The 23,514-nt window shown below is 39.9% G+C and overlaps 3 protein-coding genes across 3 annotated transcripts; 2 read left to right on the top strand and 1 right to left on the bottom strand.

Annotated features, from left to right (window-relative positions):
* The first annotated feature begins 403 nt into the window (after nt 1–403).
* On the top strand, nt 404–15,439 carry ankrd10b (ankyrin repeat domain 10b). The gene is made up of 6 exons (XM_076159039.1): nt 404–735; nt 1,524–1,676; nt 3,356–3,447; nt 12,297–12,562; nt 12,705–12,812; nt 14,803–15,439. Exons 1-6 carry the CDS (start codon nt 538–540, stop codon nt 15,024–15,026), a joined length of 1,041 nt encoding a protein of 346 aa, XP_076015154.1. The 5' UTR covers nt 404–537; the 3' UTR covers nt 15,027–15,439.
* Nucleotides 15,440–16,094: 655 nt separating this feature from the next.
* Nucleotides 16,095–19,340, top strand: ube2al (ubiquitin conjugating enzyme E2 A, like). The gene is made up of 6 exons (XM_076159116.1): nt 16,095–16,279; nt 17,574–17,654; nt 17,751–17,776; nt 18,212–18,301; nt 18,381–18,469; nt 18,591–19,340. Exons 1-6 carry the CDS (start codon nt 16,236–16,238, stop codon nt 18,717–18,719), a joined length of 459 nt encoding a protein of 152 aa, XP_076015231.1. The 5' UTR covers nt 16,095–16,235; the 3' UTR covers nt 18,720–19,340.
* On the bottom strand, nt 19,337–22,846 carry ing1 (inhibitor of growth family, member 1). The gene is made up of 4 exons (XM_076159115.1): nt 22,679–22,846; nt 21,777–21,956; nt 21,275–21,423; nt 19,337–21,109 (listed from the first exon to the last, which is right to left on the bottom strand). Exons 2-4 carry the CDS (start codon nt 21,913–21,915, stop codon nt 20,477–20,479), a joined length of 921 nt encoding a protein of 306 aa, XP_076015230.1. The 5' UTR covers nt 21,916–21,956; nt 22,679–22,846; the 3' UTR covers nt 19,337–20,476.
* Between the last annotated feature and the right edge of the window lie 668 nt (nt 22,847–23,514).

The following is a 23,514-nucleotide window of genomic DNA, read 5'->3' as shown; positions in this document are numbered from 1 at the left end:
AGGACCAGGAGCAGTAATAATGACTGACCAAACGGAAGCCTTAGAATGTTGTTGTTTCAGCATTTAATCTTATTTAAAGTGGATTTTGTAAGAACTTTTTTATTCATATTTCAGAATGATTCATATGTTGTTCTATGATTCATTAGTTTCGTGAGTAACACATTTTACCCTACTTAAACCGTCTGATATGAAGTCAAACAGTAAAAAAACAAAAACAACAATTTGCTTCCTAATATCCTTATATTATCTATATGCTTCCCAGGAGGTATTTGTTTATTTTCCCACAGTTTTTCGAACAAACTCCACAATCCATGTTGAAGCCACTCCGGAGTTTGCGGCTCACTCTCCGCTTCTCAAGTTTCACTCCGGCGCGTGCTCTGCCTCTGCTTTGTGTTGTCAGGCAGAAAGAATCGACAGCAGTCGGGGTGGTGCGTGCGTGTGCTATAGTTTGGGCGCTCCGTCAAAGACTAGGCGGAAAATAACGACAATTTTTCTTGTTTTCATTTTCTTAACGTTTGTAGTTACATTTTTGCTACAATGTCGTTGGGAATTGAATCTGGATTCTCGAGTGAGGAGGTTTTAAACACCCGTTTCCCTCTGCACCGGGCGTGCAGGGATGGAGATGTTGGTGCCTTGTGCTCTCTCCTTCAGTGCATCTCCAACCCAGCTGACCTAACAATGGAGGACTCTTGCTACGGCTGGACACCCATACATTGGGCCGCTCATTTTGGAAAGGTAGACTCTTAGCTAGCTGCTCGGCGCACCTGGCTACCTCTGCATGTATTAACGCTCTAATTCGAAAGCTTGTGGGCTCCCCGGCGGCAGCTTCGCCCCGGCCATTTCCTAATTTATAACTGTTAGCTACGTGAGCTAAAAAGCGGCCATCGTCAAGCAAAGGGGGCGGTTACCTGAGACCCAGACTCGTAGCTTAGAAACTGCGTTTATCGCACAAGTGCTGTATATTTACGTTTAAAAGTAACGCCACTGCCTCCTAAACCCTTAATGTTAACGTGTGTGGAAATGTACGTCGGATGAAAACCCGATTAGGAGGAAAACATCTTTAAGTAGAATGTTTTAGATATAAGCTTTTACCTAAGAAATAAACCCTTCTTGGCGCGAACATAATGCTGCTTTGTGTACAAAGGTTATATTCCAAACGCGTGGCCGTGGAGCGTAACCGTCAACTCAACCACACTGTGGCGACTTATTTTTGAATACGTTGTCAACAAAAGTCTCCATACATTAGTGTTTACACATGGCCGCTGAAATGGAAGTGAAAATATTTGTTTTACGCACTCCATTGAAAGGTCAGGCCGAGAGTTTGCACGTAATCTGGATCCGTGCCAAGCGCCAAAACTACGCAGTGAGTAGAGAGAGATTGAGCTCGCTTGCGTAGAGGAGTTGCATTTTTCTCTGTTATCTTAGTCTTACGCACTTGTCGATACCTGCCCTGCGTTTGTACATGTTTTGTTTTGAGATGGTTTGAATGTATGAAACACTTATTCTCTCTCGTCTCTTCGCAGTTGGAGTGTGTGATGCGCCTGGTTCAGGTGGGCTGTGGTGTGAACGCTATGACCTCCAGGTTTGCACAGACGCCCACGCACATTGCTGCATTTGGTGGCCACCCCGAGTGCTTGTTATGGCTACTGCAAGCTGGTGCAGATATTAACAAACAGGTAGATACAATGCATAACTCATACACTTGGGATCTGTCCGTTTTGAACTTTGTAGGTCACTCAAATTATCAAGTGATTTCTTTTTGGATATTATCTTCCTGAGATAGAGTGATCCAATGTAAATAAATAGTTGTATAGCATAGGGCTATGGTGTTAGGGTGACAACAAATACACAAAAAGCAGGACATTCAGTATGAGACATAGAGCTTAACCTGATCCCATTAAGGGGATCATTCTACCATGGGGTCACAATCCCTGCAGTGCATTGTTGCCATACACTGCTCCATCTGACCTACATTCAGTATAAGCATCATTATCAAATGTATTGGAAGAGGGAGCTGCTGTGACTCTGCTCTGTGTTCAGCTCTTATGTATCTGTGTTTCCATGCACAGACTTAGGGGTTTTCCCTCGCTTACATAGGTCTGAGTTGCTGTTGTCCTATGGGGAGGGGTGTGTGGTGCTAAGTAGGGGGGGTTAAGTTATGTAACTGGAAGCTGCCTTTTAAGCATTACCACATTTTTGAAACATGAAGGCTTTGATAAATGCTCCTGCGTGTTGCAAATGGATGTATGTGTACATGTCTGTACATTTTGTACTTTTTCACAGTTGCATCGTTCAGGAGCATTGGTTAAACCAGGCTTACAATGAATCCATTACACTGTGAAACGGAAACAACTTGATGACATTGCATGAAAACAGACAAAAACTTTTTAAAAATGTAAATGTTTAAATGTAGTAATTTTAAATGTTTGTATACTATATTGCCAAATTGGTTAGATGACCAAGAAACAACCAGTGCATATCAATGTACCCCTTCTGAAAGGGGCGTGTCCTTCACTTGTGATTTACTTACCAAGATTTGCTGTCAGATACCTTTTTAATATGAGAGCGCTACTAAAAGCGGTCCGAAAATTAACCGAGCGCTCAGAAAAGAACTGAGGGATTAAAAACAAGAACAGGCACCTGAGAGCGGTGTTTAAGCGAATAAAACCTCTTCCACTCACGTACAAATGACGACACGCTCATAACTGTTAGTGGCGCTCTTGTATTAAAGCCTGTAGCTCAGCTTCCGTGTGCTCCTGACACCAAATGGAGTGCCTAAACTCTCTTTCCCTGCTCCCCATTTTGGGAATTTGTGACTTAGGCAATGTGCAAAAACGGTTAGGCACTGCCCCTAAGCCGTATAATGGTTGTGAAAACCCTGGACTTCAACAGTAGGCTATATTTAATGTTCCACTGCACTGCTTAGTGAAATCAGATTAGTAGGTCACAAAAACATAACATGTCTACGTCATTAAGAAAGCATTTATTTCTAATTGCTGGACTGGAATGATGAACTTGTTTTTTGAGCTTTGGGCGTTCTAGGATTGACGGCCCAATTGAGTTGATTGTAAACACTCTGACTAATCAGCCTTCGTGTGGTTCATTTCCCCTTCCTGTTACTGTTGTGTAGCTGTATATTTGTGTGGGTGGTGTTGTCTGGGTGAAAAGTTCAGGTTCTGCCCTGCACTTTTTCCTTGAATTTGATTAGAAACCTCAGCAATCTAACAGGAGTGTGAATTTTATAAGCTCTCAGTCTTAAATATTTGAATCATAAAGAATTCAGTGTTTTAGCCTGCGTTAGGTTGAAGACAATCGCCCCTTTCTTTGTTTAACTACAGTCTTTGTCATCTCTCAGGACTATGTGGGCGAGACGCCCATCCACAAGGCTGCTCGTACGGGCAGTCTGGAGTGTATCAACGCTCTCTTGATTCAGGGAGCGAAAGCTGAGTAAGTCCTGTAATCCCTCCAGTCTCCTCACTTCTTTTCCTCTGTACTATTCAACACCTCAGTTACACCTTTACAAGGGATTATCACCAAACTCAAGCTGGAGCAGTGATGAAATGGAAATGCTGTATTTACATGTAGTTTCTACAGCAGTGCAGACAAATGTGCTTAGTCAGAGGATCTTGTTAGAGCTACAAATCTGTGTTAAGATTTGACAAGCTTGACACAATTTATAAAATATGTAGATGTAAGATTAATTGAAGGATTTTTGAACAGACTTTTATACGTAAAGTTGAATGTATGACAGTCCTAAAAATACTGTTAGGTGCATATTTGTGGTATATTATTGTCATACAACACTGAGTTTGTGTCCTCCATAGAGCCACTTTTATTTAGTTCAAACTGGCTCATTTGTTGCCCACTTGGTAGCAAATGGTAGCACACATAAAAAACAAAGCACTCTACCGCGTTGCTATTTCTACCAGACGGTTAGGGCAGGTTAACTCCCCGTAATGAAACTGTTAATCATCAGCTACTTTGCTTTCAAATCCAGTGGCAAGTAAACTCTAAAAAATGGTTCAACAATGAACTGTATTGTGCTGGCGTCTTGTAGATAAGGATGTAATGAGCATCTTAAGAGCAGGAAGTATCCAGGAGGTGGATTTCTAGCTGGCTTACAATAGTATCTGATGCATTAAAAATTAATGAATAAAAGACAGACATCTTGGTCGCGCTCAGATAAGCTCACAAAACATTTTGATCATGAAATTTCTTATGACTGAATACTCATTGGTTTGGTGGTGCTCCCTTGGAAATGTGACACATTTTGATAATTTCTGAACTTGTTGTTTATCATTCCAACAATTCACATTAAGTTGCCCTCTGTGTGTAATAGTAACACAATATTATCATAATAACATTTGTTTTACAGACACTGAGATGATTCTCTCTTTCATATGGAAATGCATTTAGCTGAAACACAATATAAAAGATAAGATTTAATGGATCCCTAGATGGGAAATTCAGGAAAGGGGAGGCAACATAATACAGTTTAAAAGTAATTATGTTATTTAGGGAAACACTAAATGTTAGAGCCTTTAATTTGCTCAACAAAGTGCCTGCAACACATAATCACCACTTCAGTATCATTATTCCATTATTACACATGCATGAGAGCAACTTAATGGAAAGGTTGATAAACTGTTTCTAGCCCAGTAGGCCATACTGCATGATATTTGTTGATCCTAGAGTGTGGTTTTCTTTGTTAACATTTGTTTTGGTTAGTGTCTAATTAGCAGCTGGATTGAATGACCAAATGCACACTGCCTCATTTTTGAATCCCTTTTTGCTGTCAGTATGAAAAGGCAACATTTCTGTCGCAGAGAATGAAAACAAACCTATAAACTGAACATCTAAATAGTTTGCCAATAACATTTTGAAAGATTATACAGGAGATACCACATAATGCTAAGATCTCATTTCCTAGCTTTGAAGAACCTAATTATTTTAATTAATTATTTCTTATTTGAGAGCAGGTGACTTAAGATAACAATGCTCTTAAAGTAAAAAAGGTGATGCTAACAAAAACATTCAACAAAAGTAGTGCCAGCCCAGGTCACCTGGGGCGAGACTGGTGCTATTTTAAGAAGTGGATAAATAATAGACCTCAGTTGTAGTCTTGGCCACACCTGCAGAGTCTGCAGCTGTTTTTCTGCATTGGCAGGCTTAACCTGCAGCAGGAAGAAACACACAAAGGCACAACCCATTAGTCCTGTCGGTTAGACTTGGAGCCAAGACATGGGAGGAGGTTAAACTTTCCTAGACTTTGATTGTGTTTTGCCTCGCTATTATCTACAACACAGCATAGTTACTGAATCCCAGTGGGGATGATTTGAACGCCTACCATTCACCCATTTTCAGATTTTCTAAAAAAGTAGAACGCAAATACAAAATTTTGTTATTCTGTAGAAAAAAAAGGTTTAGTTTGGCTAAATAATACTACTACTACTAATAATTATAACACCGTAGGAAGTTCTCATACACATCAAGACGTATAACAATATCTAGTAGTTTAAGGGAAATTACATTTATTTAGTCATCTTGCTTCATTGTAGCTCCTTCAGTTCCCCAACTGGAGAAGTTACTCTTTGACTAAACAAGTCAATTTGCCTTGTACTACTACTACTTCTACTAGATACCCTGTAAAAAATATTATCTAAAGCATTATAGTTTCACCAACAGTTCATTCTTGCAACAGGCCTTCCTTTTCATCTTGACAGCCATTTATGACTCGAAACTCAAAACCACCAGGGATGTTACAGTTACATACTGTACGTATGTATTCATCATGTCAATCTTCAACATGAAAATCACAGTTGCTTGTCATGGTCACAATTTGGTGTAACACAGATTTTAGATCAACAGAGTCTATTGAGCTAGTCAACAGAAAATAGACGGACAGAGTGCAATATAAGCGGTGTGTTTTATTCATGAGGCACTTGTTAGTGTGGAAAAGCCTCAGTATTGACATCGTTATCGCTCCTCAGTAGAGTGCTGCGGTCTTTGAGCCTTCAGCCTGCTCTGGTTTTAGTGAGGAATGCAAACAATGATAACACACCTGTTTTACAGTAATAACAATAACAACTCTAAAATCTTTCCTTTATAATAGGAGAGGAGAAGGAAGGGAAGAAGTGCCAAAATGTATTATATATATATATATATACACACACAAAGGCAGTCCTACAAAGCTGCATCGATTATCGTTGCAATAGCCTGTAAATGAGTAGTTCTTTATTACTCTTGCTTGAACTTGATTTTTATTGGCATGCAAAACCCCTGGTTGCTTTGTTGGTTTGAGCAAATGAAATCTTCTATCGTGAAGACACGTTTAATAAATGCTTCAGTCCCTGTTGAGGCCACGTAATGTGCATTTGGTCATCAGCTGTTGAGTAATATTGATATGTGATGAATATGATGTGTATTTTTCCCTGCAGATCTGAGAAATTTTATTTATTGTCAAGTTGTCATTTCTTTTTAACTCATGACCCAGAAATAGAGAGTGGCACACCTGGCAGAGAACCTCAGGCAAAGTAGGTGGGGATCAGGCTCATGACAAAATATGTTGTGTTAAGATCAAATTAAGACCAACAACAAATTCTTTGAATTGTGATCAGATTAACGTTACAATGACATTTCCATAAATTGCCTTATTAATATCATCCTGTTAAGTTTAACAAAACAAAATCTCAAATGCTTAAAAACAAACTAAATTAAAAATCTTAAATGTTACAGAATGTTGCTTATTCGGGGGAAAGTTTTAAATACATCATTTTGCTAATACACTCTAGCAAATAAAAATAAATTCAATTCAGTAGGTAATATTAACCACTTAATCATCAGTTGTATAACCTGTTTAAAGCCCAGGCTGACAATATACATGATGAAACATTTTGTTAAGACATTTGCTTGCTGTAACTGAGATGATTATATTGTATACATGTATTACACAACATAAGTCTTAGTTGGCACAGACCTTAAATGTTTCTCTGCACTGCAACCCACAGCAGAGACCTGCCGAACTTCATCTCTCGTCTTTGTAATATATACAGATTTGGCTTAAAGTATTGGTACCCTTCCATAAAAATAAACCCCCATCCAAAAATCATCTTTTCTTAAATTAAACCTAAAGTATGAGCACCACAATTCAAGACCAGAAACTTTTATGACCTATTTCTAATAGACAATAAAATATTTTGAAATGTCATGTCGATAGGTCAAACTGCTCCGGTCCTCAGGTTCCAGCTTTCTCTCAGTTCCAGCGCTACAGATGTTCAAACCGCTCTGCTTCAAAATTGTGTCTTTCAATCCTTTCTTTGGTGCAGCGGGATAATGACCTGAATCATCAAAAACCTCAGAGACTGAGACACAGACTCCTTATCCTGGGCTGTACGTTTTGTTCCATTGCCTCCATAGCCTTCTGATTTCAGTGTGTCCTATACTAATTCAAGGCACCCAGTGCCAGAGGCATCAAAGCAATCCCACATCACTGGGCCTCCTCCACGTTTCATGGTTGGATGGTTCTCTTTTCTCTCATCACTGTCTCTTGCCAACATCCATTTGGCCTGGCTTTTTGATATTTCTCTTAAAATCAGGGTCTTCCTGGATCTTCTACCATGGAACCAATTTTCATGCAGACAAGGACAAAGGTGTTGACTTGGATCTTGAGGTCAGCGTGAACCTGAAGTCTTCTGTGGTTCTTATTCCACCATTTGTACAGTCTTTCTCTTCCCTCTTAGTTAGGTTTTTCGTCACATCTGCAGATATTGTCTACAGTTTCATGGGACTTGTACATCCTGACAATATTTGCAGTGGTCACATGAACATCAACCTTGAAAATGGCCTTTCGTCCTTCACAGCCAACAACTCCAACAACTTGCTGCTTTTTTATATTTTCACAGTTGAAACTGAGAATCTGTGCATATTGTGACAGCCCCTCAGCATGCATTTCCTTGAACGCCAGTTCACTGATGTCCGGGTGAAAAATCACACCCTAAAGTGATCTTGTCAATGGTTCTTTCTTGAAGTCCGGAGGAGCAACTACCGGTGATATTGGTCAAATACTTAAATGGACCTTTCAGTATTATTCCTTTAAAATCCATCTCTGGTTCTTGACAAAGTGAGAAAAGGAGTGAATCTATTGTCCTTTCAACTGTTTACATTTGTCCTGTGGACACCACGTTTGGTGGGATGATGTATTAGAGACTGAATTGCCTTACTGGGACAAAACTGGAAACGGACGGCTGGACCTTTGATTAAGAGTTATCTTTTTTAAAATGCCATATTCCCTTGGTTATGCATTGATGAAGTCTAATACAAAATCTATGAAAATACAAAAATACTTGTTATTGTCTCACCATATAATACTCAGATTGAATCATAAATAAGTCTGAATCAATAAATACTGTTACAGCCTCAAATCTCAAATTTGTAAATAACATTTCAGAAATACACACAAATACATTTGTGTTTGGCTCAATTCCCAGTGAGTTTTATACACATCTCAATATTATAATATCAATGCTAAAATTACAGTGGCATAATAAATACAATATTCAATTGCAGCATTTTTGCAAATTTCCCTAAATTTTACTCAAGCTTTTTCCACGTTTATGTTATTAAAACAATATAACAAAAAAAGCTAATTTGTCATGAGCCTCCAAAGTACTAAGATGGTCTGTGAGTAGGTCAGGCAGAGGTAGAGGCGGTTGTTGGTGAGAGGAGTGCAAAGAGAAGGACTTAGAGCAGCTGAGTGAGATGATTAGATTTACATAGAAACATTTACACAAGTTTACATTGACTGTATAATGCTAACATTCATCCTGTTGCAATGGTTATTCACTGTCATTTTACTGTGCCAATTATTTCACCTGATACAAAGAACTGTTTTATTTTGTGTGTCATAGTGTTAACCTTATGCAATGATATCATAGTCTGTTTTGACATCTAATCTCTGTCACCTTTTTCTTTATGAAAGTGACATAAGTGACAAAAGAAAGTTTTCTGTACTGTTAACAGAAACAGAACCATTCGTCTTAATGTTTTGCAGCCATTGAATTGGAAATGACTTGGTTTTTTCAAGTAATCCTAGAAAGGGGGAGAATAGACACTGCTGAGTCTGCCCCGTTCCCTGGGATAGCCGCACTGTTGTGGCATTGAGTGTTCTCACTATCGCTTCCTATCTACACACTGGCAAACTGTTGAGGTATTTCTTGCGGTGATTGGTTTTAATGCTAGGATTTTATGAATCAAAACTAAAAAGTTTTAGACCTGCATGCTTTGCTTATTATCCATGATTGTTCTTGTATCTAGTTTGTTCTGTTTTGTTTTTTATTATTTGTTTTTTGATTTTGTGAACTAACAATAGGAGCCCTTTATATGGACAGGTTTAATCATGTGAGTCCCATGTCAACTTGTAGCATGATCATAGGCTGCCTCTGGAAGGTTAGAGGGTAGTTAGAGCAGAAACATACTGTGTGCTTAGGACGGAAAAGCAAAGCATACCAGGCATTTACGAAGAATTAACGCTTCCTTTTTCCATATCAAACTTGGGTTAATCAGCGCATTCAGTCATCCATTTTGTTTGATCGGTACAAACCGTGGATGTCGGGTCTCACCAAAGGAATAAATGTTTTGAATTATTAGGAAACTGATAAGCGCCTCTCAATCTTCCTCAGAAACTTAGTTTGAAAAGTAACATATTGGATGCTAAGCAGAGAATGAAGAATATCCAGTTTATAAGCCAATAATAATTTTATAATAAAAGAATAACTCCTTTGATAAATTGAAGAGTGACCAAGGTCTTTCAAAAGGAGACGTGGTGAACAAGAAATAACGATGCATTTATGTATTATTTTAATTCTACTGAACAATGCATCTAGTTTGTATCGAGTAGGATGAGTCGGGTAGATTAACATTCAAATGGCCGAGCTGGTCTGTTGGTGAATGTACCGAAGCATCTGCTGTTGTAATTGTACAATAGTGGAAATTCTTCACGTTATATTGAGTATGATTGAGAACAATTTAACAATTGCATAAGTGACAAACATGAGGTTTGTGTTATCTATAAAGATTAGCTTTTAATTGACTGTCATAATCAATATTGAGTTGAAATTTGGAAAGCTTAGAGATCGTGGATTCTTGGCACATATTTAACTCCAGATGGTGGACATGTAACTAATAGAGTAACTCTTTTATGGCCTATTTCATACTTAATTGTTTAATTCTGCTGTCAAAGTCCACCGTCTGCATTCAGTAGTCCTTGGAGTGAGACCAGTCTATCTACCCCAAAAGGGTTTCCGTACAAATGTAATTTGTCTTGAAGTAATCTCTTGGAAGCGTTAATTTGAAGGGGACGGGTAATGTGCATACAAGTTATTGTGTGATTTTATTTTTTAACTTTGATTCTTCATAAATTGTTTTTCATGTGCACTAGTTCTTGAAATGTTTCCTTTTTGCACACTTGTTTAGATAAAATAGCAGAGAAAGAACAATTCCTAAACATCATGAATGACCAAACAGTCACAGTGTACTCTCTAATTCTGTTACCATTGTGTGGAAGTGAAAATCACTTGGACAATTAAACACAATTACTCAAGAGTACAGAAATATCTAGAATACAACCTAGTGTATTATTGTGAAATGCAGCATTTACCAGTTATATTCTCACAAGGGTTTGGTTTGGCAGCACTTTGGCATGTCTGTGAAAAGGGCTACAGATGGAAAAGCTTTTCCTTTTTCTTCTTCAGTTGTATGTGCAACCCTAAAGGAGTGAGGACCAAAAGTCCCGGTTTTCTCTCAGAAAGACGTTTTCCCTCAGAAAACAAAGCACTGACATTTTACTTGATAACAAGTACATCTTTTTGTTCATCAACCTGAAAAGGATGTTGTTAGGAAATTTCCATGCACTTTTTAACATTTGCAGGAATGCAGCAGGAACAGCAGGAATGGAGCAGCAGGAGATACTTTGACTGCTCCATATGTCAAACTAGTGAAAAATCAGCAAATCTAGCAAAAATCTCCTGTAGAGAACATATTGGATAACAACTGAGAATGTGTAATGTAAATTATAATCGTTTAATATTGCACTGCCCTGCTAGTTGTCTTTTGAGGCTTAATTGTCCAGTGAAATTGCTTCCACACTTTTCAAATATTATACCATGGTCAAGTCTGAAAATTCCCGCTTTGAACCTCTGACAACCACCATCGACTACGGTGAGAAAGAGTCCCAGTCAAGGCACTGTTTGCTCATTCATTATGCCACTCAGACAATCACAACAGTCCTGCTGCAAATGAACATGATTAACAACACTGTATGCGATGCAAAGACTCTTAATTTGAGCTGTGAAACGTTAATGCCGAGTTTTGATGAAGGTCAAGATGAAGGCTACATCCTCAGAGCTTTTTACTATTCATGAGAAGACTTCTGGAGTTCTGATGCTTGAAGGTTGCATTGCAAGTCCATGTCTTGTCCTCTTTAACCATCAAATCCATGGAGCTTTCCACTGATGATACAACTTCAAGGACTTCTTTTGGACAAACCTTGGACTTCTGTTCTAGAAACATCTTCCGTCTTGCTTTGAATGGCTCTTTACCTCATCTTTCCCCCAAGAATCTGTTCACTCACTCTTTCCACACCTTGCATTGGTATGTACTGGATGTACAAAGCTTCTTGTCTTGGGCAGTCTCTAGTTTCTGCCATGCTGGTTTCCAACATGAACAGCATAGCACTTCCACCTGGAATGTAGATACAGCATTGCAGATCTTCAGCAGGATCACCACTGGAACTGTGACATGATGTCATCCTTTTCCTCCCGTGAGAAATTCCTCCTTGATCACCATTCTTCTGCAGACAAGATGGAGCACCGAGAGTTACACAAGTATCTGTTAAAGTCAATACCCTAACCTTTTTCACCTTTGGATTGCATCAGGTATTTATTCAAACATACTGGTGCATACGTTCAGTTGTCTTAATCATGTTCATTTGCAGCAAACTTGTGTCCCCAGTCATTTGGAAACTCTGTTTCCAGGTTTTTGTTCTATTATGGAAGATGCAGATGATCCAAATGTGATCAGTCGTCATCCCTCATGAAGATGACGAAGAGAATGAGAGTAGAGCAGCACAGGCTATTTCTGTACATTTGTTTGTGTGTCTGTCTGTGTGAATGTTTGCTGAATGAGTCTGTGTGTGCGTGTATATGTGTGTGTGTGTCAACTTGTGTGTCTTATTTTGTTTGTGTGAATGTGAACCAAACACACAGTGAGGGTCTGTGACACTCCTTCTTCCCGTTGTGCAGTGTGAGGAATACCAATGGGCTGACTGCTGCTGACCTGGCCCACACCCAGGGATTCCAGAAGTGTGCTGAGATTCTCTCCAATGCCCAGAACTTCCAACAAAACATGGTTCAGTCCCAGACCGGGTTCTTCCTAAATGGAACAGCTCAGAACGGGGGCCATGCTCATCCCACTATCCAGGGACGGAGCTTCTTAAATAGAGTGCCCAATAGAAAAAGGTCATTTGACGGCATGGAAATGAATCCAATGAAAAAGGCTCGACCAAATGGTAAGCAAATACATCATGTCATGTCATCATCATGTCTTTATTGTGTTTTGGGTACAGTTTTGAGTTTTATGCAATGTCAGCAAACGTTTATGGGCACACAGACACACAAAGTAATACTTTTTTGTCATCTCTTGACTTGTAGGTCTGAGCATGCCCCCATTAATGCATAATGGGAATGGGCCACTGGGCGGTGCTATCGAGCCTCACATGGAGAGCATGAATGTGGAGTTGGCGGCAACTGTTACCTCAGGTGGGCCAGGACCTTTTGCATTTGGAATGAATGGGTTTGCTCCACCACAAGGGCCCCGGCCCATGGACCAGTGTCAGGACCGGGGGGGAGAGGGTATGTCCATCCCTGCGCCCAAAGAGCTGGAGGTCATCACTGTGGCGTCAATGCAGACCCCCTGTCGCTGCACCAACTCTTACGCCTACTTGTAGAGGGCTAGAGTGTGCGCAACACAGTCGAATATTCCATTTGAACGATGTGTGTCTTTGGTAGCGTCTGGTTAAGTTCTCTCCTGTTGTTTTGTGACATTGTATGCATAAAAGGCATACATTTGTTTTAAGTTGGTGTTGAGCTATAGTTAAGAGACATAAATCGGTGTATGTCTGCTTGAGTATTTTCTAATTTCCTTGTATTATATTCATTAACCTGATCATGCTTGGATAAAATTGAGATTTCTTTGCTGTAATATACTTTAAGTATATCTGATGCGTTCACATTTTTTTCAGTTGGTAATAAGAGGATGACTTTTGTTTTGCACAATTTTGCAGAAACATGAGCTAATAATCAACATTCCCTGACCCATTTAGGCTTACTGTATTTGATATAAAGAATGTTAACTTGATAAAACTGAGGTGCATAAATTGGATTTATGCTATGTTGGAGCAGCTGAAGCTGTTAAGGTGCTTGGCTCTAAGAGATTGAATAGCCACTTTATAACAATATAATTAACATCATATTGATAGATATAATATCTAATGTCTGGAGTGATTTGAAGAGATGGGTTTTTTTTATTTTAATTAATGTTGGAAGAAGGAAGACATTTATTAGAAATGAGTGTCAACGCACTATAGGGAGTAATATGGCTTCCGCCCTGAGGAAACGTATAATGGTAAACATTTATAAGCTGATTTTCTTTTCTATTCTATAATTGCCTTATGCCAAATCATGAATCAACATGAATGTAACTTATAAATTGCAGATTCACTGTGCAGCTTTTTTTGTAGTTTTAGGATGTCATGTATTACGACATTACGGGGACTTGGCTCTTGGATGCTCCTGTTGTTTTGTTTGCTTTCATTATAGTAGAGGAGACTTTGATGGTATTCTGAGTATTAACTGTTTAACAATGAAAGCCTGTGTTCTAAGTAACTATTCAGACTTGCACATGTGTATGTTGTGTGGATAATATCCCCTGACTTTTGATATTGGTGATGGTTATCTTTACTGTTAAAGAACATTTGCATGAATCTTTCCATTCTGCTAAAAGCTTGACTTTAGAGCTGTTGAAGAAGTTGCTCTGTAACTTTTACACCATTTTCTAGTTATGTAACCAGTAACTTGTGCACTACTTTCAAGTTATTTAGCTTTAAACATCAGAGGGCTTCTAGTACTCCGTATAGAGTCATTAAATGTTTGTTTTTCTAAATGTGATGATGGTGGGCTTCGTGCTTTGACACGTTTACATCTTTCTGTTCTTGTTTCCATGTCTGAAATCTTTGGATCACCTGAGACGAATGTTAGTTTATATATGGTAACTGGGGGAATCCAATTATTTCCAAGAAACATATATTTAGGCATTATTGCGCAAGACAGGTTCAAAATTTTGAATCCCCTTTACTTTGTAAATTAGACTTCCTTGGTGCGGTGCAGACGCTTGAACTAGGCCACTGTGTCATAGATGTATGTCAGACAGAAGTGGATCAGGATTTGACCTATTTAAATCGGGTTCCAAGGTTGCGCGTGTGATTGTGTAAGGTGCTCTCGAATGTGTTTCGCAATTCATCGATCCACGTTATTGTGTAATCCAAATGGTTATAGTACAATTTCCTAGTGTGCATTAGTGACACAAAGTGACATGTGGCTTCTTAGCTGCCACCATTAGGCCCCTGCTTTATAGTTGTGCAAAACAAAGTCAACCCTGCTTCTCTCAGCATAACTACTTGCAGGAACATAAATTAAGAAGTCAGAAATTAAATATGTATGTGTCCTTTTTGCTATTTGTCTCATTTTGCAGCGAGAGGTGAAACGCTCTGTGAGGATTTTTCCTCAAATGGTTACAGCCAACCTGATCATCCATTTGTGTGTGACCCAGCAGCAGAGTTAATCCACTGCCAGCATGTCTTCAGTGAGAGCAACGGCACTGCAGGCAGCCAAGTGGAGCACCAGAAGTCTGTCAAAGCTGAGCAGTTGTATGACCATGCCCTCTTCAGCACCATGCTTCTTTACCACGGCTCCTAAAGGTCACCGACACGGTTGAGACACCATTGTTTTTGCTCAAAATGTCTTATAAGCTTAAATAAGCATTCATTTGCCTTAAAGCCATGGATTGGTCCGGTTCATTGAGATTATTTGTTTGTTGTAAAGGGCAGGCCCGCTATCATTTAGACAAACATTTTGAATTAAGGTCTTTTATTTCATTTGTGTTATTGAAGAGAAAGTGCTTGTTTTGTGTATGATTAAGCTTTGGTTCTACAGTGAAGAGCTCAAAAATAACGTTAATGTTTTAAATCACTGCCGAGACTTGATTTCTCTCAACTAGAACTGGTGTTGTCTTTATTTTTTTCCCCATGTTTCTTGATGTTAAAACAAGTACTGATCTACATGTTGCTTAATGTAAGAAAATGTTCTGCAAAAATAAACAATTTTCATGACGCCGACCGCTTTATTTTAGGGCAGCAGCCACACTAATAAACTTAACATACATGAGCCTTGTAACATGAGACCTAAAACAACCTGAAGCTATAAACAGCGAATGAAGCTCAAAGTAGTAGTAGCAGGGAAGATATTATAACACATTAAGAAAAAACTCAGGAGTTTTCATGTTTTGTAAACTCAACCCACAAAACTTAATTTATTGTTGGTTTCAATGTGTGTGTTATAGGATTAACAGTATATATGAATGTAGATTAGCCTCCTTTTTCCAGAGCGGGTCATTGCTCGGGTCGGACATGTCGGCACACTCCACTGTCACGTGTTGAACACAGCTGTACAGTTGTACAGTCACCTGTCTGTGGACCGACCTTCATCACACCCTGCACTGCACAAACATCACGTCATACTAGCCACGCCCCGTCAACGCCGGCACCCTCAACGGCAACGGTGGGACAACATACCAATACTAAAACATAATAAATATATATTATAACTACATGAATTGTTTGAAATAATAGCATAAATTAGTTGGAATTAACATGTTGGCATGAGGTGACCGAGAGGCTGAGCTGATATAAAACCTGTAAGTGACGTGTTTGTAATGTATCCCCCCCTCCATTCTTTGAAGAAGTGGTATCGCCCGTAAAACTAGCTGGGCTGCCAAGGGTCTGGATTATCAGTAACATTCACGCAGCGGCTCGGCCCAAGTCTGTAATGCTATAAAGTGATAATAAATAACTACAGTGGGTCCTTTTCATTAAAAATAAGATCGAGTGAACTCCTCACAGGTGAACCATGTCAACCCCGGCAAGAAGGAGACTTATGAGAGACTTTAAACGGTGAGTTTGCGGTGAGGGATTGTGCTGACGGTGGTTAACGTTAGCTAGGATTTGTCGAAAACTGCCAAGCTAACGTGAACTAGGTTTGACTAAACATTAATTTATTAGAAAGAATCTGAATTTCGCAGCCGACATTAACACACACGACGCGAATTCGATTGTTAATTAATACAAGTCCAAAATATTTAAGGCTCTACAACTCGATTCTAGAACCTTAAATGCGTAGCTAGCACACTTAGCTCACCTCTGCTAGCCCGTTAGCCAACAAGAGGCAGACGGTTAATTGTTCGCGTGAACTATCGTTTTCATTTTAATCTCTAACGTACAAAGGTTTGTCCTCACCTACCCCGGCTTTGTCATTTGGGAACGCTAGTGCAGCGCGAATCCAGGTTTATATTACTGAATATTAACTCGATTATTTGATATTAGCTATGATCGGTTAGCTGCTAGTTGACGACAGCGCTGCTATTTGCTGTTGCTTAAGATAAAGTTAAGTTAAAACAAACTTTTTTTACGTGAAACGTCGGAAAACTTCGGCCACTTTTACTACGAAGCAACATTTTACGTAAGACCTTATAATTGTCAGGGCGATCACATTTTTGTCACTGTTTTTGATTATGGAAATACTGGAACATGACGGAAGCCGGGAGGTATTTAGGTATGGAGTTGATTTTACCTCATTTAGGTGCGATCCCAGGGTTTTGTATTTATATTTTACAAAGACAATAGTTTATTGCATTGTCGCAGTTCAATGAACAGTGAAATCATGCGGTGCTTGACTCGGTATAGGATTAAATTCATTGTAGTCTTGTCAGAATGTTTAAATAATTCACATGCTGCTTTGCTCCATGATACTGTATAGGCGCTGTAGGTTGAGCAACGATTGCGCAATAGGCCGACGCTGAACTAGCTGGTTATTATGTGTCAAAGGTTTGCTGCAGAAGCTTCATATTTGCAACAAAACCTGCTACAGCTTTGAACTTCAGACCATTTGTCAAGCTGGGCTCAGACAAAAGGAGAAGATGGAGGCACTAAAGCACCATACCTCTAACCAGCTGTCTGCACAACCACATTTCAAAAGACTTTGCTGAGATCTCAAGTATTAGTCTAAAGGGCACAGCTGGAGTTACTTATTCTTTGAATGTTTCCAATCCACTCAGTGAAACTTGACTTCACCATCACTAATGGCAACCATTAAACAGCACCCTGGCACCCCCGGTTGTGCTTAATAAAGTGGCAGCACTGTCGATTGAAGGATCCTAAAGAGCCTTTCATGTTTTTTATGATTGTGCAGGCTACAAGAGGACCCCCCCGCTGGGGTCAGTGGAGCCCCGTCTGAAAACAACATCATGGTGTGGAATGCAGTAATATTTGGGTAAGAGGAAGCAGAAGCATGTTCACATTCTGTAAGTGCAAATCCCTTCAAGTGGAAAATGACTGATGCACTTCTTTCCCATTCCCTTCTTTACAGCCCTGAAGGAACTCCCTTTGAGGATGGTGAGCATCTCTCTACAAATGCATACCTTGTAACACAAAAACCACTCACTTTGCACATCTGCATTGCATACATGAATACAGAGGTTTGCGTGTTCTCTGTTAGTCTATTGACGGGAAACCATTAATGTGCAGTTTTCCACATTTAGACAGGAAGTAAACAGCCTGTTCCCTGCTCACCGCCTCCGTCTTGAAATTGCATTTAGCTTGAGGTTATCTGGGAGCATTAAAGCCTCCACAGGCATTTACATTAACAGTGCCCGCATCATTATTCATTCATTCCCGCCAGCTAGTATTTCAAACATCACTGACGAACAATGGGAGCCAAATATGGGGATCGTCTTTGCTTCTTTTCTTTCTTTTTCTAATGCTCATTAGCACAAATTCACACTGAGATGTAATGGCTCATAATTGAATAATGAAATGTCTTTGTTCCAGGTACATTTAAACTCACTGTTGAGTTCACAGAAGAATACCCCAACAAACCCCCTACAGTACGATTTGTGTCAAAGATGTTTCACCCCAATGGTATGAAAACAGTTCCTTCCTCTGGTGTTTTGTGTTGTAGACAAAGGTGGGCAGTGTCTAACTCTTACTTTCCACGCAGTCTATGCAGATGGAAGTATATGTTTGGACATTCTACAGAATCGTTGGAGTCCCACTTACGACGTGTCTTCTATTCTTACATCTATCCAGGTAGGAAATGTTAATAATAAACTACAACAATGCAAGTTTGACATACTTTGCTTGGTTTGTCTCAACAACAACAGGTCTACCAACTCAAACGTTGTCCTCTTGTATATGTCATCTTCTCCAGTCCCTGCTCGATGAGCCGAACCCCAACAGTCCAGCCAACAGTCAGGCAGCCCAGCTGTACCAGGAGAACAAGCGGGAATACGAGAAGCGCGTGTCTGCCATCGTAGAACAAAGCTGGAGAGACAGTTGACCTGACAATCCTGAAGGCTGCCGTCTCCATCGTTGAGTTTTAGTGGAGTACCTCTTAATGTTTGGACCCCTCACAATTTTGATTTTAAGCTTTTATGCACTTTACCTTCAACTTCTCGTCATCCTTTTTTTTCTCGCCTGCCAAGAGGTTTTTCTTTTTTCCCCATCCTCCTATTTCAGTCTGTCAAGGGACACACGTTAACCTTTAATGTTTTGGCAATACAGACTGGTTCTTGGCCATTATCTAGTTCCTGGTGAGAAATTCCCCATTGGAGGATGTGTCAATAATTCATGGGACTTCTTCTTCTGTTGTGCTCCTGATCTATTTTTTCACTAGCAGTGTCTCTGGGCTCTAGCCCGATCACATCCTTGACCCTGGGAGACTTTGCAGCCTGATTATGGACTACAACTAACTCAATCTGACAGACACCTTGACATCATGTCTTTGCTGTGTTGTGAACTCTGTTACATGCATGATAAACAAAAAAAAAAGCGTATTTACAGTCCTGTTCAGTAATCATGTACATAACAAACCTGCATCTGAATTTGTGTACAGATTTTGCACTGGTTGTTGCCCGTGTAATTTTTTTTCTGCACTTGTAAATAAAAAGAGGCAAATTCATCTTTATGTAGGAACTTTATTCATATTTTATGGTGACTTTTCTTGTATATAATTAGAAAAGTGTAAGAAAATGGATGATCTGCTATGAGTAATAGTTTGACACTCCCAAGCGAAATAATGGAACAGTGGTATGGCCCATAGGCAAAGTATGATTTTGTACACAAACATGAACATCTACAGTGTCAACAGTATTAAAGACCCTGGTGTAACACAGGATTTACTGCTTTGCTGTTTGAATACACAGGTCTATCATACATCTATCACAAATGCCTCTAGACCAGGCATGCACATTCTAAGCAATTAACCAATCAACCACTGGTTGCCTATGACATCACCATTTTTGGTGAATTTAAATAATTTAGTGATCTAGATTGCAAGTGTAAACCATCGTTACAACAGGGTTTCTAACATTAGAATTGAACTGCAGGTGTAACTTCAAAGACCACTAAAACTCCTACAGATTTCCAAAAAATGGGATGGCTGAAATGTAACGACAATACTTAAGGTCCTACTCACAGCTTTATGTTCAGTTTAGCGTTAGTTTCATAACTTGAGTTTTGGTTTTCCATTTCAGGCTAACTTGTTAATTTCTCCCAACAGAAGGATTAAATGCTGTGATCCTGATGACCGACAGACACACACAGTCAACTGAGGTCTTACTCCATCACACATAGGCCTTAATCTAATTTGGGAAACTCCAAATGAAGTCAATTGAAGCAGTAATCACTCAACCACCTATTTAGAACTTGTAAAACTGAACGCTGTCACTTTGACCATGATCAGATTCTGTCTATTCTCTTGAGGCAGAATTCTGTCTGATGAAACCACAACTGAGGTGCTGCTTTATAAATAATGTGTTAATTCAGTTGGTATGAGGTGGGAAATGTTGCACACATGCTAAAAATAAAGGAGGTGTTAAGCATAGGATAGTGTGTTAGGAACATGCTGTTTACATTACACAATGTGCATTCATTACCAGGGAGCAACACTGTTTTACAGCTTTTTAACAGTTACAAAAATAAGTATTTACAAGATCCCCCTCATTACTTTATTACTCTTTTTACACATTAACAGTAATTCCAACCAGAAATTCAACAGACACAACTTTGACTGTTAACCTGGCTCCCTGGGCCAAGCTACCTGTTGTAGGCCCTCTCCTTCTTAGCCCTCTCCAAGGCCTTGTCCATGGTTTTCTCATTCTCTCCCCGACACTTGGGGCAAAACCATTTGCCCTTTGGCTTGTGATGGAGCCCAACACAGGAGAAATGAAACCATTCAATGGGACATTCGTTATTATCGCAGCCAATCATCTCACCATAAGACACCTGCTCACACAAACAATATGTTGGCTCGTCTGGATCGATAGGGAGATCTGGAGGTGACACTTCTCTCTCAGACTTTCCTTTTGACCTTTTCTTCTTCTTAGATGATGATGTCTTGGCCCTCTTTTCCCGCGACACGCCTCCTCCTATTTCCTCAGAGGGATCCAGGCCCACATAACTTTCACGGTTTTCTCCATTTTTCTGCCGCCGTGAGCGTTTTCCTCCAGACTTGTCTCCGCCACTTGACACTGGGGTAACCTCATCGCGGCTCTTTTCATGGTGGCTGGCTTTGCTGGGAGCTATGGCAGCTGACGGTGACATCATGGACGCTGCAGTGGTGGTCACAGGGGCTGTTGTGGTCACATGGCTTTCTGGGCTTTCTTGAGAGGAATGCAGGAGTTCAGAATGCCAATCTATTTGTCGTGTTCTGTTCTCGACCAACTCCACCTGAAACAAAAGAATCATGTCTGTGTTTCTCCATATTTGCGTCACTGAAATTCAAATTTATGCAAAAGGAGGAACCCATAATACTAACAAATGCAAATGTGTTTGAGAGAGAGCTTCAAACCTCAGACAACCATCTCATCCAAGGTGAAATTATTATTTACATACCATTTGACCAGCGATCTGAATCTTCTCATCCCCAAGCTCTTGGCTGCGGATCAGTGCCCTCTGAATGGATAGCTGAAGTTTGCGCCGCTGGAGTGAGTCCGACTCTCTGCGATACCGTTCATAGGCATCATCAAGTTCCTTTAGAACATCTGCCAAGTTCAGTCAAATAGCAAGAATATTAGAAAGATAATGAAACTTTGGTATGCAGTAGAAGGACAAAACGTCCAAAATAGTGTACTACATGGTACGTGATGATCAGATCAACTAGATATGTTGCCTGGTTTATTGTGACTAACACACACTTATATACTACTGTTAAGGTTTAGCATTGAATGTTATCAACTGAATAATGTTATTTATGTTACATTGACCTCCTCCAGTATGTAGCTGTGTTTTCAGTACAGATGTGAGACAGTGTGGTGAGTGTTAAAACAGCATTATTGACATTATTACACATTAATAATAATAATTTAATTAATAATTTATGATCTTGGTTGTTTACCTTGATACTTTGCATCAATTTCCTTCATGAGGGACACACTCCTTTGCAAATCAAAAGGCAGCGATTCCACCAGATCCAAATACTCCTCCACATAATTCACCACAACATGGCTTGGGTCGCCATTGGTTGGATTCAACATCGCTGATCCGACGTTAACACGAGGCACTCCAACGACTTCACCTAGCAAAAATAAATACATAAACAAACCTTGTTTAATCCATTTAACGACTACAATGATACAAAATACTCGAATTCAAACGAACTACAATTGGTTTTAATTATACATGCAGGTTCGAGTCTCTATCCGAGCAGCAAAACAGTAAACAGTAGTTACAGATAGCGGGCTGGTAACATTACTATGGTCGTGCATGAGTGGCAAACTAAATCACAAACACACTAATTATTGTCTTAAACGTCTCGCTTAGAGTTCATGTGGTCTGTTCGCTGTAACTAAAGCTACGGCACTCCGGTCGGCAACGTTAACGCCAACGGTAACTTTTCCCTCCCGTTTAAAATTGAGTAAGAAACACCGAATGTCCTCATTGATGGACGCAATGATATACGAACAATTTACTGTGGCTGGATTAATGTATTGGACTGCGCGTTGGTGTTTACGCGAACGATATGACCGACGCGACAATTGCAGACGTGAAAACAAGCACTTCGTTGAACCACGACGGCTGTAGTCTCTGAAAACATCGGCCAACACCGAAACACTGCGCGGATACAATGGCGGTATTATTCTAGAATGTGTATGTTAGGAGCTCCAAGGTGACAGCGAGCTAAACTAGCTTCTGAAACGTTACTAGCATACATTAGCAGCAACCGAGGCTAACACTTGAAAACACTTTACTACACTTAGCTAGCGAATAGCGACGTGGCTTGAAGACATTTTCTTTTACCAGTGTCCTTAATGTTATCCGTTTTCCAACCCGGTAATATTTGTCCCTCCGTGAGTCCAGCGTGGCCCCTTCTGCCCGCGCTAAGTTGTCGTGTTGTCCGGAGTCAGTGTTGCCAGTTCTGCCAACAGCTAATATTAGCTGCTAGCTCGACTGTATATGAACAAATGTATTCGTTAGTGCGCATGCTCCAACACCGAGCGGCACATGTAGCACACACACGCGCGCGCGCGCACGCACGCACGCACGCAAACACACACACACACGCGCGCGGACATTAACCTAAACAAGTCATTCTGTAGATTTCTGCTTCGCGTTCTCAAACCTTTCAAACGATTGTATTTACCCTCGCGTAAGCGAATGTAGCGTTTGATTCCGAACGGAGTATTTTGCAAAATACCGATGTTAAAAAATTCAAAGAATGTATCACAGGAGGCATATGCCGAGGACACGGGTCACGTGACCGAACAAATGTTGCCGCATTACGTCAGTTTAGCCTATGTTCTGCAGATCACGTGCCATGCGTGTGTGTGTGTGGCATAAACGACATTAAATCTAAACGCTGTTACGGAGATGTGAGGAAAATGAAGAAAGTTTGAAGGTTTCATTTAAATAAATGACATTGTTGATGGAGGATTAAATGTCCACATCCTTGAATTTCTTCTCTAAGCATTATTGGACGAGAGGGGTCATTTACTGGGTACAAATGTTAAAGTTACCTTTCAAACACACTCCATCTCTTCAGTTTTTACTTTTCGTGTGATTTTAGTATGTTAAATACATTCAGTAGTGACCGGTGTGTGGCAGCAGCAATAAATTGACCTTTTACCTGTGGCATA

Source organism: Genypterus blacodes, unplaced genomic scaffold (genome assembly GCF_046128005.1).
Source record: "Genypterus blacodes isolate CSIRO-AG114 ecotype Tasmania unplaced genomic scaffold, CSIRO-AGI_Gbla_v1 ptg000093l_1, whole genome shotgun sequence".
Classification (NCBI taxonomy): domain Eukaryota; kingdom Metazoa; phylum Chordata; class Actinopteri; order Ophidiiformes; family Ophidiidae; genus Genypterus; species Genypterus blacodes.
Note: the sequence above shows the minus strand (reverse complement) of the source record. Positions and strands in the feature narration are given on the sequence as shown.